Genomic DNA, 13,071 nt, shown 5'->3' with positions numbered 1-13,071 from the left:
ATTAGTAGTGGTCCAGCACTCGAAGAGCAGGATGTAAGTCCATAGAACAACAACAACAACAAAACTACAAAGAACGACAATATTGGGAACAGCATAAGTACATATTGTGCCAATATTTAATAGATACTTAGGTTTAAGTTAAAACTTGTATCTGTTAAATAATACCAGTCCATGTTTTATAATCTTATTGACTGTGTTTGGCAATTAAGCATAAGAATAAATATTGTACTTTTTTGACCAAGATGATTTTCTATCATCTGTACAATATTTATTTATTTATTTAATTTAGAAATTTATACACCGTCCATCTAGCAAATTGCTACTGTGGGCAGTGTAAAAACAAAACAAAAGACGCACGTATTATAAAAGTACTCTAAAAACACTAAACTGTCACAAAAATAAATGGGAGTGGAAGCGTACTTTGCCTTATAATCATACCCCACCGCAGGTCAAAAGCCCTTGTAAGTTTGTATGTTGGCAGAAAGACATTCTTAGAAGGGGGAAATCTGCTCTTTCGTGCAAGGAACAAAATGCATTCAAATAGGTCATAGTCTCATTGACGCCAATCACCTTAACACAACTGGGCAAAACAGATGTAGGTTGCCGGGCGTGGAAATGCAGACGTCATGACAGTTTAGTGCTTGGCACTGATTTGATGTTACAAGGGCATTTGCTCCTGACTCCTTGGTTCGTGTGGAGAATTTTGCTGAATTATGTGTTTCTAGGAGCCCCCTGTGCCCTGTCTAAGTGCTTGTATTTCAAGCCAGAAAATGAGTATCTGTTGTTGCCTTGCAAATACTAGTTGGGAAGAGATTCCCATGTGCTGCTGCTATGCTTGTCATCTCTACAGTAGGGTCTCGACTTACAAACGGTTCAACATACAAACTTCACTCGAGTTACGAACAGGAAAAAAGTGTCCCCTCCCTCCCCTTAGAGGCTTCTGGAGGGGGGAAAAAGGTCAGAAACTTAAAAATAAATAAAAGTCACTTACCAGGCCTTGGTAGCCTCCGACCTGCAGGAAAAAGAGCAGCAAACAGATAAAGAAGGGAGCCTGGCAGCCATTTTGTGCTTTTCTCTGCTCCTACCCCCTCCTCTCCCCATCTAACAGCTGATCGGCTGGCTCTGAAGAGGCTTGGGGAGGCTTGCTCAGCACCTAAAAAGCCTGCCTGTGTGTCTTTGTGCTGAAAAAATCAGCACAACATGTTTTAAAACATGCTTTAAAATTGGCTTCATTGAAAAAAAAAGATTTCAAAAGTGCTTTTAAAACTGTTCCCTGCCTCCCCCTTCCTTTCCTGAACTTTTCTTGACCTAAGAAAAAAAGAAAAAATATCCCTCTCTAGTGACAGAAGGCAGAATAGCAGCTTCCCATTAGTTTCCCATTAGTTTCTATGGATGGAAAAGAGCAGATACGGATTAAATGGTTTTCAATGCATTCCTGTGGGAAATGCAGATTTGACATACGAACTTTTCGACCTATGAACCACCTTCCAATACAAATTAAGTTCATAAGTCGAGACCCCACTGTACTTGTATCTGTGAGTTGGAATTGTACCAAGCCTGGAGAAGTTATATTTTAAAGACTACAATTTCTAGAATCCCCAAACTGGTATAGCTAGTAGCTATACTGGTTGGAGGGTTCAAGGAGTCATAGGTTAAAAAGTCACACTTTCCAGGTGTGAGTCATACCATATTGGTACATTTGCCCATCTTTCTAGTAGTTTTAAAAGACTCTTCACTTTGATGTAGAGATGGAGATACTCATATTTGTAAATGAAAACGAATATCCCCGTCCCACCTGGACCTAATGAGGGTCTGGCCCCCAGGACCAGACCATCCACTTGTGTGTTCCAGCTCTGTGAAGGTCCAGCTCTTCCTACTAATGGCGCCAGGGGCTCCACTGTTTCCTTCCTCGGCTGGCTACTCCAGGCAGGGGGTGGGAGGATGAATCTCCCTGAATGGCTGCTATGTGGCCAGCCAAGCAAGGTGATTGTGGATCTCTTGGTGCCACTGGTGAGAAAAACAGGACTTTTGTGGCACCAGGACATGTGAGGGGGTGGTACAGTCGCAAGGGCTGAACCCTTATTAGGTCCAGCTGGGACAGGGATATTTATATTTGTTTATGAATATGAATATCCCCATCTCTACTTTGTTGCTATACTCATTTTTTTTATCCAAATACCATCAGAATAGTTTCATTCAGTTCCTTTCCTTTCAAATTTATTACTTATTCAGTTTGAATGCTGTTGTGATAGATTAAAATACTTATTTTTCTTCATGGTCTCTGTGAATTCAGACTAATGAGTTAAACTGCGCCTGCGCAAGACTCTTCAGAATATTCTATAGCTGAAGTGGGCTAAACCGCAGAAGCCTGTGCTGCAGGGTCAGAAGACCAGCAGTCGTAAGTTCGAATCCACGCGACGGAGTGAGCGCCCGTCGCTTGTCCCAGCTCCCGCCAACCTAGCGGTTCGAAAGCATGCAAATGCGAGTAGATAAATAGGTACCAACTCGGTGGGAAGGTAAACAGTGTCCGTGTCTAAATCACACTGGCCATGTGACCACGGAAGGATTGTCTTCGGACAAACACTGGCTCTATGGCTTGAAGAGCGGGATGAGCGCCGCCCCCTAGAGTCGGACACGACTGGACAAAAATTGTCAAGGGGAACCTTTACCTTTACCTTTAAACAACTGCCCAATAGAATGTTTCCCTGTGGTGCGCATGCTCTGCCCGCCTGTGATACCTCAGTTCCTTTTTGCCGCTGCTGCAGTCGGACTCTTTTACAATGCCTAGAGCTGTTTTCAGTTCTTTTAAGTCTTCTGGTTTTGATTCTGGTCTGGTTTCTTTACGTTTCTGATTTCTGGAGTATTTTGACTTGGACTGTCTCGATTTACGATTCTTGGATTTTGGATTGGCTACCATTGTTGTTTCTGGTTTTTCTGACCTTTGGACTGGTTACCATTTGTGATTTGGATTACGGACTTTGTCATGATAATTCTGGCCTCTTGTCTTCTTGGTTTTTTGATCCTAGACTGCAATTGTTAATGTTTTCCCATGAGTTCTATCCTTTTTTTCCTTTACCCCTGTCCTTCCACCTGTTCCCGCCAAATTTTATGGCCTCCTCAGGCCCTTTCAAACACTGTACATCATGTGCCAACAAGATACCCTTCAAGGATGGCCACAACCGCTGTTTATTTGGGGGAAAGACACTAGACCCACTCCTATCTGGAGTGTAAAAAGTTAACCAAATCCGCCCTTAAGCTCTGCTGACAGTGACTCCGCTCATATCTTTGGGAGAAACCGTTAACACCCTCGAGCTTGGCAGCCATGGGACCTACCGTAACTCCTGCTCCTCCCACTTCTTGGCCTGAACCTGCTGCCTCGCCAGCTCCTACTACCCCTTCTTCGAGACCTTCTTCGAAGTCATCCAAATCGAAGAAGTTGTTGACATCTGTTAAAGACCCCAAGAAAAAGAAGGAAGTGGTTAAGCATAAGAAGGCTAAACAGTCTTCTAAGTCTATGCAACCTAAGGAACTCCCTCCAGTTCACGTTTCCCTGCCTTCACCGATACTTGAGGAATCATTCAAGGAGCTTCCTGAGCCTGACTCACTTTCTGAAAGGGACAGCTCTGTACCACCGCCGCAGAACTCAGCGTCGCCAATTTTTCTGTCATCTTGCAAAGAAAAATATCTTTAACTCTCCTCATCTGAATTCTTCTGTCGACCTATCCCATCCTCCCTGGCTAGCCCCTTTCTTCGACAAGTGGTCTATCATCACCAAAGACACTTGGGTGTTCACTATCATACATTTTGGTTACCTTCTTGAGTTCTCTGACTTTCCTCCCATCGGTCACGTCAAAATCACAGCTTACTCACTGGCTCTAGAAAACAAAGTCTCTGTTCTTCTCCAGAAGCATGCTATTCAACGCATTTCTTCTCAAGAAGCTCTAGACGACTTCTGTTCCTGCTGTTTTACATTTCCCAAGAAAGATGGTGGACTATGACTGTGACAGCCTCCTCACACGTCACAAAGGAGCTGCCACGTCACACTCACACTCACTTTATTTCACGCTGCCACCAACCATTCCCTCATAAGACTCTTTAGACAAAAGTATGATTTTCAAAATAAAAGCTTATGTTTATTGATAACATCAAAAGGAATGGTAAATCACTTTATCAACTAAAATAAAAGGCAAACAGTAATAATAAAGTACCCCCACACACACTCTCTCAGACCTTCACTCAATATATATATATAGCACAGTACTACACAACATGTACAAGCCCTAACTCCCTAAATCCCTAACCAGACCCTATCAAGTCCCTATCTGTCCCTATCTGTCCCTATCTCATTCACTCACCCTTAAATACCCTAGCTCCACCCTCTTATCTCCCACCTCCCGTCACGCCATTGGCAGAAGACACACAACCATAGCAATGACGGGCAGATGACATCACCGTTACTGTAACAATGACAAATCTTAGATCTCAGCCTCCTCAGTACTTATCTTCGTCCAAGGTGTTTCCGAATGGTCACCTTAGAGTCGGTCATTCCGCTTCTTTCTCCGGGCGATTGGTTTGTGGTGACAGATTTACAGGATGCTTACTTTCATATTTCCATCCACAAATGTCATCACAAATATCTCTGCTTTGTCTTCATGGAGTCAGCGTACCAATTCAGCTTCCAGAGGTTTTTTGGCTATTCCAGCTTCGTTAGATACTCTTCTCGCTTTCCTACGTTATCTGTTTGATTGAGGGCTGGCACATTCTACACTGAAGGTTTAGATTTCAGCTACTGTTTCTTACTGTGCGCTTCCTCCTTATTCTCGCACCTGACTGTGAAGAGGTTCGTTCAGGGTCTGCGTAACATTTGTCCACCTGTATGGCCTCCAATCTCTCAGTGGTCTCTTCAGACTGTTTCGCGGGCTCTTGTGCGCCTGCCATTCGAACCTATGCCTTCTGTTCCTCTAAAACTTCTTTCAATTACAACTTTGTTTCTTGTGGCTGTTATGTCTGCACGGAGAGCAAGTGAGTTGGCTGCCCTACGGTCTGATGCCCCATATATACAATTTCACCCGGACAGGGTCATCATATATCCTGATGTGTCCTTTCTCCCTCAGGTGATTTTGAGTTTCCACGTTAATCAACCTCTGATTCTACCAACGTTGTTTCCTAATCCCTCTTCTGATGTTGAGTGCATTCTGAGTTCCCTTGATGTTCGTAGTGCTTTGGCCTTTTACATTTCTAGAACTATGGACTTTGGCAACTCTCCTAGACCACTGGTTCTTAACCTTGGGTTACTCAGGAGTTTTGGACTGCAACTCCCAGAAGCCTTCACCACTAACTGTGCTGGCTGGGGTTTCTGGGAGTTGCAGTTCAAAAACATCCGAGTAGCAAAGGTAAAGAACCACTGCCCTAGACTGTTTGTTTGCTTCCACGGTCCAAGGAAAGGTTATGTGGTCTCTTCTCAGACAGTTTCCAGATGGGTGGTTTCTGCCATTGCTTTAGCCTATGAGCTGGCTGGCAAGGCTCCACCAGATGTATTGAAGGCACATTCCACTAGAGCAGTGGCTATCTCTACTGCCTGGTTGTGTGGCATTGAAGTCTCTGACATTTGTCAATCTGCTACTTGCTCTACACCATCGACCTTTGTGACACATTACAGGCAAGATGTCGGAGCGAAAAAGGAAGCAAGTTTTGGAAGGGCTGTGCTGACTTCAGTTTTAGCGTGATGGCCCTCCTTCTAGCAAGTGAGCTTGCTAGTCACCCATTCGTGTGCATTCACATAGACCATGAAGAAGAAAGAGAGGTTACTTACCTGTAACCATGGTTCTTCAAGTGGTACTCTGTGAATCCACATGTCCCGCCCAACCTCCCCCTCTCCGTCACAGGTTGTCTAGAGCTTTGTAATTATCAGAGCTATGACAGCGTCAGACGTTTGGAACTGAGGTATCACGGGCAGGCGGAGCATGCACACCATGGAGAAACGTTCTATTTGTCAGTTGTTTAAGCTGTAGATAGAAGATTCCGAAGAGGCCTGCACAGGTGCATTTTAACCCATTCATGTGGATTCACAGAGTACCACTCGAAGAACCATGGCTATAGGTAGAGCAATCTCTCTTTTCCAACCTTTTTAAATGTTAGATTAATACAAACTGAAAATTTCTGTCTTATATCCACTAACCATTTGTTTCACAGTACCAGGCTGCAGTTGGATCCTCTAAAGTCCTAGCTGGAAATTAACGTATAATTGTATTTCAAGATAAGGCATGTTTAAAATAACACAAAGATTCTTTTTTTAAAAAAAATGTAGGTTGCTGGGATGCAGTGGAGCTCACATTGTCCACAAGAAAAGTCAAGGTGAAAACCAAATGATGCGCAGAACGCATAGCCAATAATGGGAAGGAGTCTACTCTTCTAGTAGCCTAATAGTTCCTTCTGTGTACAAATAAACCATTAGAAATAAGAAATCAGGGTTGGATATTTGCAATAATGAGAGTGTAAACTCTTGCTCATGTCAAAAGCCATCTTGAAATTAGAGATTTAATCCCTGGGATTTTTTTTGTCCAGGAGTTCATTGGAACTCTGCAATCCTCCTTAATTTTTCCCTACAATGAAATGTGAAGATTTTTTTTAAAAAATAAAGGAAATTAGCTGCTTACTATGGCTGAATTAAAGAAAAAAATAACATTTATGGTATAGATACAACACAAGAGGATTTGTATTCGTGAAGGCTTTCATGGCTAGGATCTAATGGTTGTTGTGGGTTTTTCGGGCTCTTTGGCCTTGTTCTGAAGGTTGTTCTTCCTAACGTTTCACCAGTCTCTGTGGCCGGCATCTTCAGAGGACAGCAACCTGTGCTCTGGTGTAGTTGGCTTGGGAGTGCAGTATTTATGGCTGTGAGATAGGCTTTTGTCTTTTTCTGTAGATGGGTGATTAGTGTGTATTGTTGTGGATGTATTGTTGTGCTAAGGAGAAGAGATTATCTGTCACTGTGGTTGATGGGTGTCATTAACTGGTCTTTTGTGTGTAGTGATCCCCTGTCCTTGTGGCTGGGTAGAGTTCGTTGACCTTTTGCATGCTGCATTTTTGAGAGCTGGGAGCCAGGTTTTGTTGAGCTTCACACTTTCCTCTTTTTTGTTGAAGTTCTGCTGGTGCTTGTGGATTTCAATGGCTTCCCTGTGCAGTCTGATGTAATGATTGCTGGTGTTGTCCAGTATTTCAGTATTTTGAAATAGAATTTCATGTCCAGTTCGTTTTAGGGCATGTTCAGCTACTGCAGATTTTTCTGGTTGTTTTAGTCTGCAGTGTCTCTCATGTTCTTTGATTCTGGTGTGGATGCTTCATTTTGTGGTTCCAATATATACCTGGCCACAACTGCAAGGTATCCGGTATACTCATGCAGTGGTGAGGGGGTCCCTTCTGTCCTTTGCTGACCGGTGTTATTTTCTTGGTTTGATAGCCTCAAAAGGCTCCTGGAAGCTGGCAATTACGCCCCCGCTGGCCCTGGGGTGGTGGTGGTGGGAGCCTCTCAAGGGTCCGAGTCTGCCTTCTAGGACCCTTGGGAGGCTCCCCCTACCCCCCATGGGGTCAGCGGGGGCGAAATCGCCACCTTCTGGGACACTTTTGAGGCTTGGGAAGCTTCAGAAGAGTCCCTGAAGGTGGCAATTACGCCCCCGCTGGCCCTGTGGGGTTGGGTGGGGGGAGTCTCCCAAGGGTTCGAGTCTGTCTTCCAGGACCCTTGGGTGGCTCCCCCCCACCCCCCATGAGGCCAGCGGGGGCGAAATCGCCACCTTCTGGGACTCTTTTGAGGCTTGGGAAGCTTCAGAAGAATCCCTGAAGGTGGCGATTTTGCCCCCTCTGGCCCCAGGGGGGCCAGGGTGAGTCTCCAAAGGGTCCTGGAACACACCCTAGGATCCTTTGGAGGCTCCCCCACCCCCCCACGGGGCCAGAGGGGGCAAAATCGCCACCTTCTGGGACTCTTTTGAGGCTTGGAAAGCTCCAGAAGAGTCCTTGAAGGTGGCAATTTTGCCCCCTCTGGCCCCTGGGGGTGGGGGTGCCTCCAAAGGTCCTAGGGTGTGTTCCAGGACCCTTTGGAGACTCATCCTGCCCCCCCCCAGGAAAAAATAATCTGTTTTCTTCTCCTAAAAATTTGGTGAGCCTTATGGAGAGGTGCGCCTTATGGAGCGAAAAATACGATAGTATGTTCTACTTCGACTAGCAAATAACATTCCAAAATGGATATTCAATTGTGCATTTTGGCCTTAATTCTGTGAGCTTCATATATATTCAAACAGCAGGCCTGCCACTGCTTCTGCGGGAAGGAAAAATGGTCAGTATACTCCTGGATCTATCGGTTCTGACCATGGGGCCATGAAGAGTCGGACACGACTTAACGACTAAACAGCAATACTCCTAGATCTGTCTGTTTTTTCAACAGAGTTACAGAGATGGTTTCCCTCCCTAATGTCCTTACAATTCCGAAAAACTGCTGTGTTAGTCTGGGAAACTTTGGAATTCATATAAGAGAGGGTTGCAGGGGAGAGGTGACAAAATCGCCTAAACTATCATAAATATCACACTGGTTTTAGGTCTCTGTAAGATACAAGAGTGTGCAGTTATGTTTTCCCAGTTAGGTAAGTGTGAAGAGATGGGTTTAATACCAAACTGCTTTCTTAAATTAAAATGCTTTTGTTTTCAGGTCTTTGTCTAGAAAAGTTGCCAGTTTCTTCATCAACAAGTAACCTCCGTGCAGATCGTGAACAAGATATCATTATGTGTTATGAAAAGGCTGGGGATATAGCCCTTCTGTATCTCCAGGAGATAGAAAGGGTAAGCTTCTTTGTCTAGTTGAGTGCTGATGCATACAGTGGACCCTCTACTTATGGAATTAATCCATATTGGAACGGTGGCTGCAGGTCAAAAAGTCCGTAGGTCGAGTCTCCATTGACCTGCAATGCATTGAAAACCGATTAATCCGTAACCAGCCATTTTTGTACCATTTTGTGTGTTTTCCCCTAGTCTGTAGGTCGAGTCTCTGGCTGCAAGTCGAACCTACATTTTGCAGCCAGAGAAGTCTGTAACTAGAAAAGTCTGTAAGTCAAGCCGTCTGTAAGTCGAGGGTCCACTGTACCTGATCTTGTGTATGCATTAATTTCTTCATTCAGTCATTAGGTTGACTAACAGTATAGTCTTCTACATATCTTTTCAGAAGTAAGTTCCACTCAATCTAATGGGACGTATGCAAAGAATCGCAGCACCAGGAAAACCACTGTCAGCCAGTTGTAAACATGGAGAAAATATATGTGAAGCACTTTAAATAGTTTAAAATTAAATGGGATTTCATCCCTTCTACAGTGGTGCCTTGACTTACAAACTTAATCCGTAACGGAATGGTGTTCATACGTCAAATCATCATTTCCCATAGGAATGCATTGAAACCCGATTAATCCTTTCTGACCGTTTTTTGTTCTTACATCAAGGTACAATTCGTAAGTCAAAGCATTCGTTCCCATATGCAAAGCCAGTTAATCCATCCTCTACCACTAGAGGGAGAAATTTTCTTCTTTTAACCTAAGATGAACTTAGGTTAAAAATGGTAGGAAAGGAGGGAGGGAGGGAGGGAGGGAACAAAGCGGAAAAGAGGAAAGAAAGAAGGTCATCACTGGGGCACACAGACCCCTCAGACAAAGGTTTGTGCTTTTAAGCACAAAAGAGAAGACAGAAAGAGAAAAAAGAATTTGGAGTCCAAAACACATTTTAAACCCACACATTTTACAACAACAGATTTTAAACCAAAGCAAACACCTTTTAAACCCACCCACCAACACCTTTTAAAACAAAAGAGAGGTCACACCGCAGTACACAAACCCTAGGTGCCACAGAATCCAACAACCATTATTCCAGCAAACAGACCCTCTTAGCCAAAAAGAGAGAACACACACACACACACACACACACACACACACACACACACACACACACACACAGAGAGAGAGAGAGAGAGAGAGAGAGAGAGAGAGAAGACAATTGGGGGGGAGACTTGAGTCTAAACTGCATTTTAGAGCAAACCAGCCAGCACAGCCCCTCACGGAATATTTTCTGATTTTAAGGGGGGAAAAGACTGTGGAGTCTAAACTGCATTTTAGAGCCCGCCTGCCTGCACCAACAACCAGCAACCATTATTCCAGCAAACAGACCCCCTCAGCACAAAAAGAGAGCAGAGAGAGAGAGAGAGAGAGAGAGAGAGAGAGAGAGAAGACAATGGGGGGGGAGAGACTTGAGTCTAAAGAAGACAATGGAGAAACTCCATTTTAGAGCAAAGGGCCTGCAAGACCCATCAGAGCAAAAAGTAAGGGAAACATGCAGGAACTATTGCAAATGCACAGAAAACAAACACAGATCAGAAATGCACAAAGCAAAAAGCAAAGGAAGAATGCAGGAACCATTGCAAATGCACAGTAAACAAATGGAGCACATCAGAAATGCAAAAAGCAAGGGAAGCATGCAAGAATCATTGCAAAAACAAATGGAGCAGATCAGAAATGAAAAGAGGACAAAGCAAAAAAGCACACAAGACACATCAAAAAGCAAAAGATGGGAGGCAGCAGAAGAGGAAGACCAAATCCAAGATGGATGGACTGTAGAAATGGGCACAAACCATTGGTTTGGAAGTTCATGCTGGGTGCATCCTTAGATGAACTGGAATTTGGTGGTTCTTAACCCCACCTCCTCCGGCAGGCACCCACTTCGAGCCAATGCCTGGACTTCCCTGCCTGTCTCCTCCAGTTGCTGTCTCTGAGTGAGCATCCACCAGAGTAGGTGGGGCTGGGAAGCACCAAATACCTATTTGTACGAAGGACAAACTAGCATAAACTGGGTTGTGCCCATCTGTAATTGACTCCATAAAGCCAAAGAAAAATCAAAGCATGCTGCTTATATAGTGCCCCATAGTGTTTAAAGCACTCTCTGGGTGGTTTACAAGTTAATTATGAAGGCTACACATAAAGGAAGCAACAAGCTTGAGTTTGCGAGAGTTGAGCAAAACTGTGAGGACAGGACATATTGGGGTTGTCATTCAAAGGTGACTTGATGGCACTTAACAACAAGAATGAGATAGCTATATTGTTACCATTCTGATTTTACTAGTTTGGATGTTATTATTAACTGATGGCACGTAACAAGAAAAATATAAGACATTTTGAAGTATAATTATAATAAATGTATATTAAATGTAAAACATATATACATAAATTAGATTTTTAAAAATGAATCAGTTTATATAAATACAAATAAATATAGCGCACTCCAGAATCACAGTGTGGATTTCGAGCTAATAGATCCACCACTGACATGGTATTCTCCCTCCGACAGTTGCAGGAGAAATGCAGAGAACAACAACAGCCACTCTTAGTGGCCTTCATAGACCTTACAAACGCATTTGACTTGGTTAGCAGGGATGGCCTTTTCAAAATACTTCCCAAGATTGGATGTCCACCTCGTCTCCTTAACATCATCAGGTCCTTCCACGATGGAATGAAAGGCACTGTAGTTTTTGACGGCTCAACATCAGATCCCTTTGACATCCGAAGCGGAGTGAAGCAGGGCTGTGTCCTCGCACCAACACTTTTTGGGATCTTTTTTGCTGTCATGCTGAAGCATGCCTTTGGAACTGCAACAGAAGGTGTCTATCTCCGGACTAGATCAGATGGAAAGCTCTTTAATCTCTCTAGATTGAGAGCGAAGACCAAAGTCCAACTGAAATGCATGCGGGACTTCCTCTTTGCAGACGATGCAGCCATTGTTGCCCACTCTGCTGAAGACCTCCAACAACTCATGAATCGTTTCAGCAAGGCCTGCCAAGACTTTGGACTAACAATCAGCCTGAAGAAAACACAAGTCATGGGCCAGGGTGTGGACTCACCTCCCTCTATTACCATCTCCACACAAGAATTGGAGGTTGTTCATGACTTTGTTTACCTTGGCTCAACCATCTCTGACACCCTCTCTCTAGATGTCGAGCTGGATAAACGCATTGGGAAAGCAGCTACCATGTTCTCTAGACTCACAAAGAGAGTATGGCTCAATAAGAAACTGACAACACATACCAAGATCCAGGTCTATAGAGCCTGTGTCCTGAGCACACTCCTGTACTGCAGTGAGTCCTGGACACTTTGTGCCCGGCAGGAGAGGAAGCTGAACACCTTCCATATGCGTTGCCTCCGACGGATTTTTGGTATCACCTGACAGGACAGAATTCCAAATAGAGTAGTCCTAGAACGAGCTGGAATTTTCAGCATGCATACATTACTGAAACAGCGACGTCTACGCTGGCTTGGGCACGTTGTGAGAATGGCTGATGGTCGGATTCCAAAGGATCTCCTCTATGGAGAATTAGTGCAGGGAAATCGCCCCAAAGGGAGACCACAGCTGCGATACAAGGATATCTGCAAGCGGGATCTGAAGGCCTTAGGAATAGACCTCAACAGATGGGAAACTCTGACATCTGATCGTTCAGCCTGGAGGCAGGCAGTGCATCACGGCCTCTCCCAATTTGAAGAGACCCTTGTCCAGCAGGCCGAGGCAAAGAGGAAGTCACAAAGGAAGCAAAACCAGGGAGCTGGACAGGGGACAGATTGGATTTGTCTTCAGTGTGGAAGAGATTGTAACTCTCGAATTGGCCTCCTCAGCCACACTAGACGCTGTTCCAAGTCCTCCATACAGAGCACGCTACCATAGTCTTTCGAGACTGAAGGATGCCTACATAGCGCACTTAAATAATTTTATATATTGTGGTCAGTTCAGCTTCTTTGCTAAGGAGGTGGTGCTCCTTACATTTGAGGGCAGAAAGAGTATCCAACAGAGCAAGCAGCGTCGGCTATTTGCAAAGTGCTTTGTGTATAAAGCTACTGCCATGTGCTTTGCTTTGAGTTCCAGGCTGAAAACAAATATAGGTGAGATAGTTGATGGAGGGGCTTAATTTTGCATTAGTTGAGTATGTGGGTGAGTTGGTTGTAGTGTGAAGTCAAACACATGTTTGTTGACCTGGTGTCTGTCTTGATTTATAAAAATTACCAG

General features: G+C 44.2%; 1 protein-coding gene across 10 annotated transcripts in view; it reads left to right on the top strand.

The window, feature by feature from the left end:
- TTC7B (tetratricopeptide repeat domain 7B) overlaps nucleotides 1-13,071 on the top strand; it is a 149,804-nt gene that overhangs the window by 21,918 nt on the left and 114,815 nt on the right. For all 10 annotated transcript variants that reach the window (XM_072986562.2, XM_072986570.2, XM_072986563.2 and 7 more), the window contains exon 4: nucleotides 8,696-8,826. In XM_072986562.2, coding sequence (XP_072842663.1) covers nucleotides 8,696-8,826 — 131 coding nt within the window. The remainder of the gene's footprint in view (nucleotides 1-8,695; nucleotides 8,827-13,071) is intronic.

Source organism: Pogona vitticeps, chromosome 1 (genome assembly GCF_051106095.1).
Source record: "Pogona vitticeps strain Pit_001003342236 chromosome 1, PviZW2.1, whole genome shotgun sequence".
Classification (NCBI taxonomy): Eukaryota; Metazoa; Chordata; class Lepidosauria; order Squamata; family Agamidae; genus Pogona; species Pogona vitticeps.
Note: the sequence above shows the minus strand (reverse complement) of the source record. Positions and strands in the feature narration are given on the sequence as shown.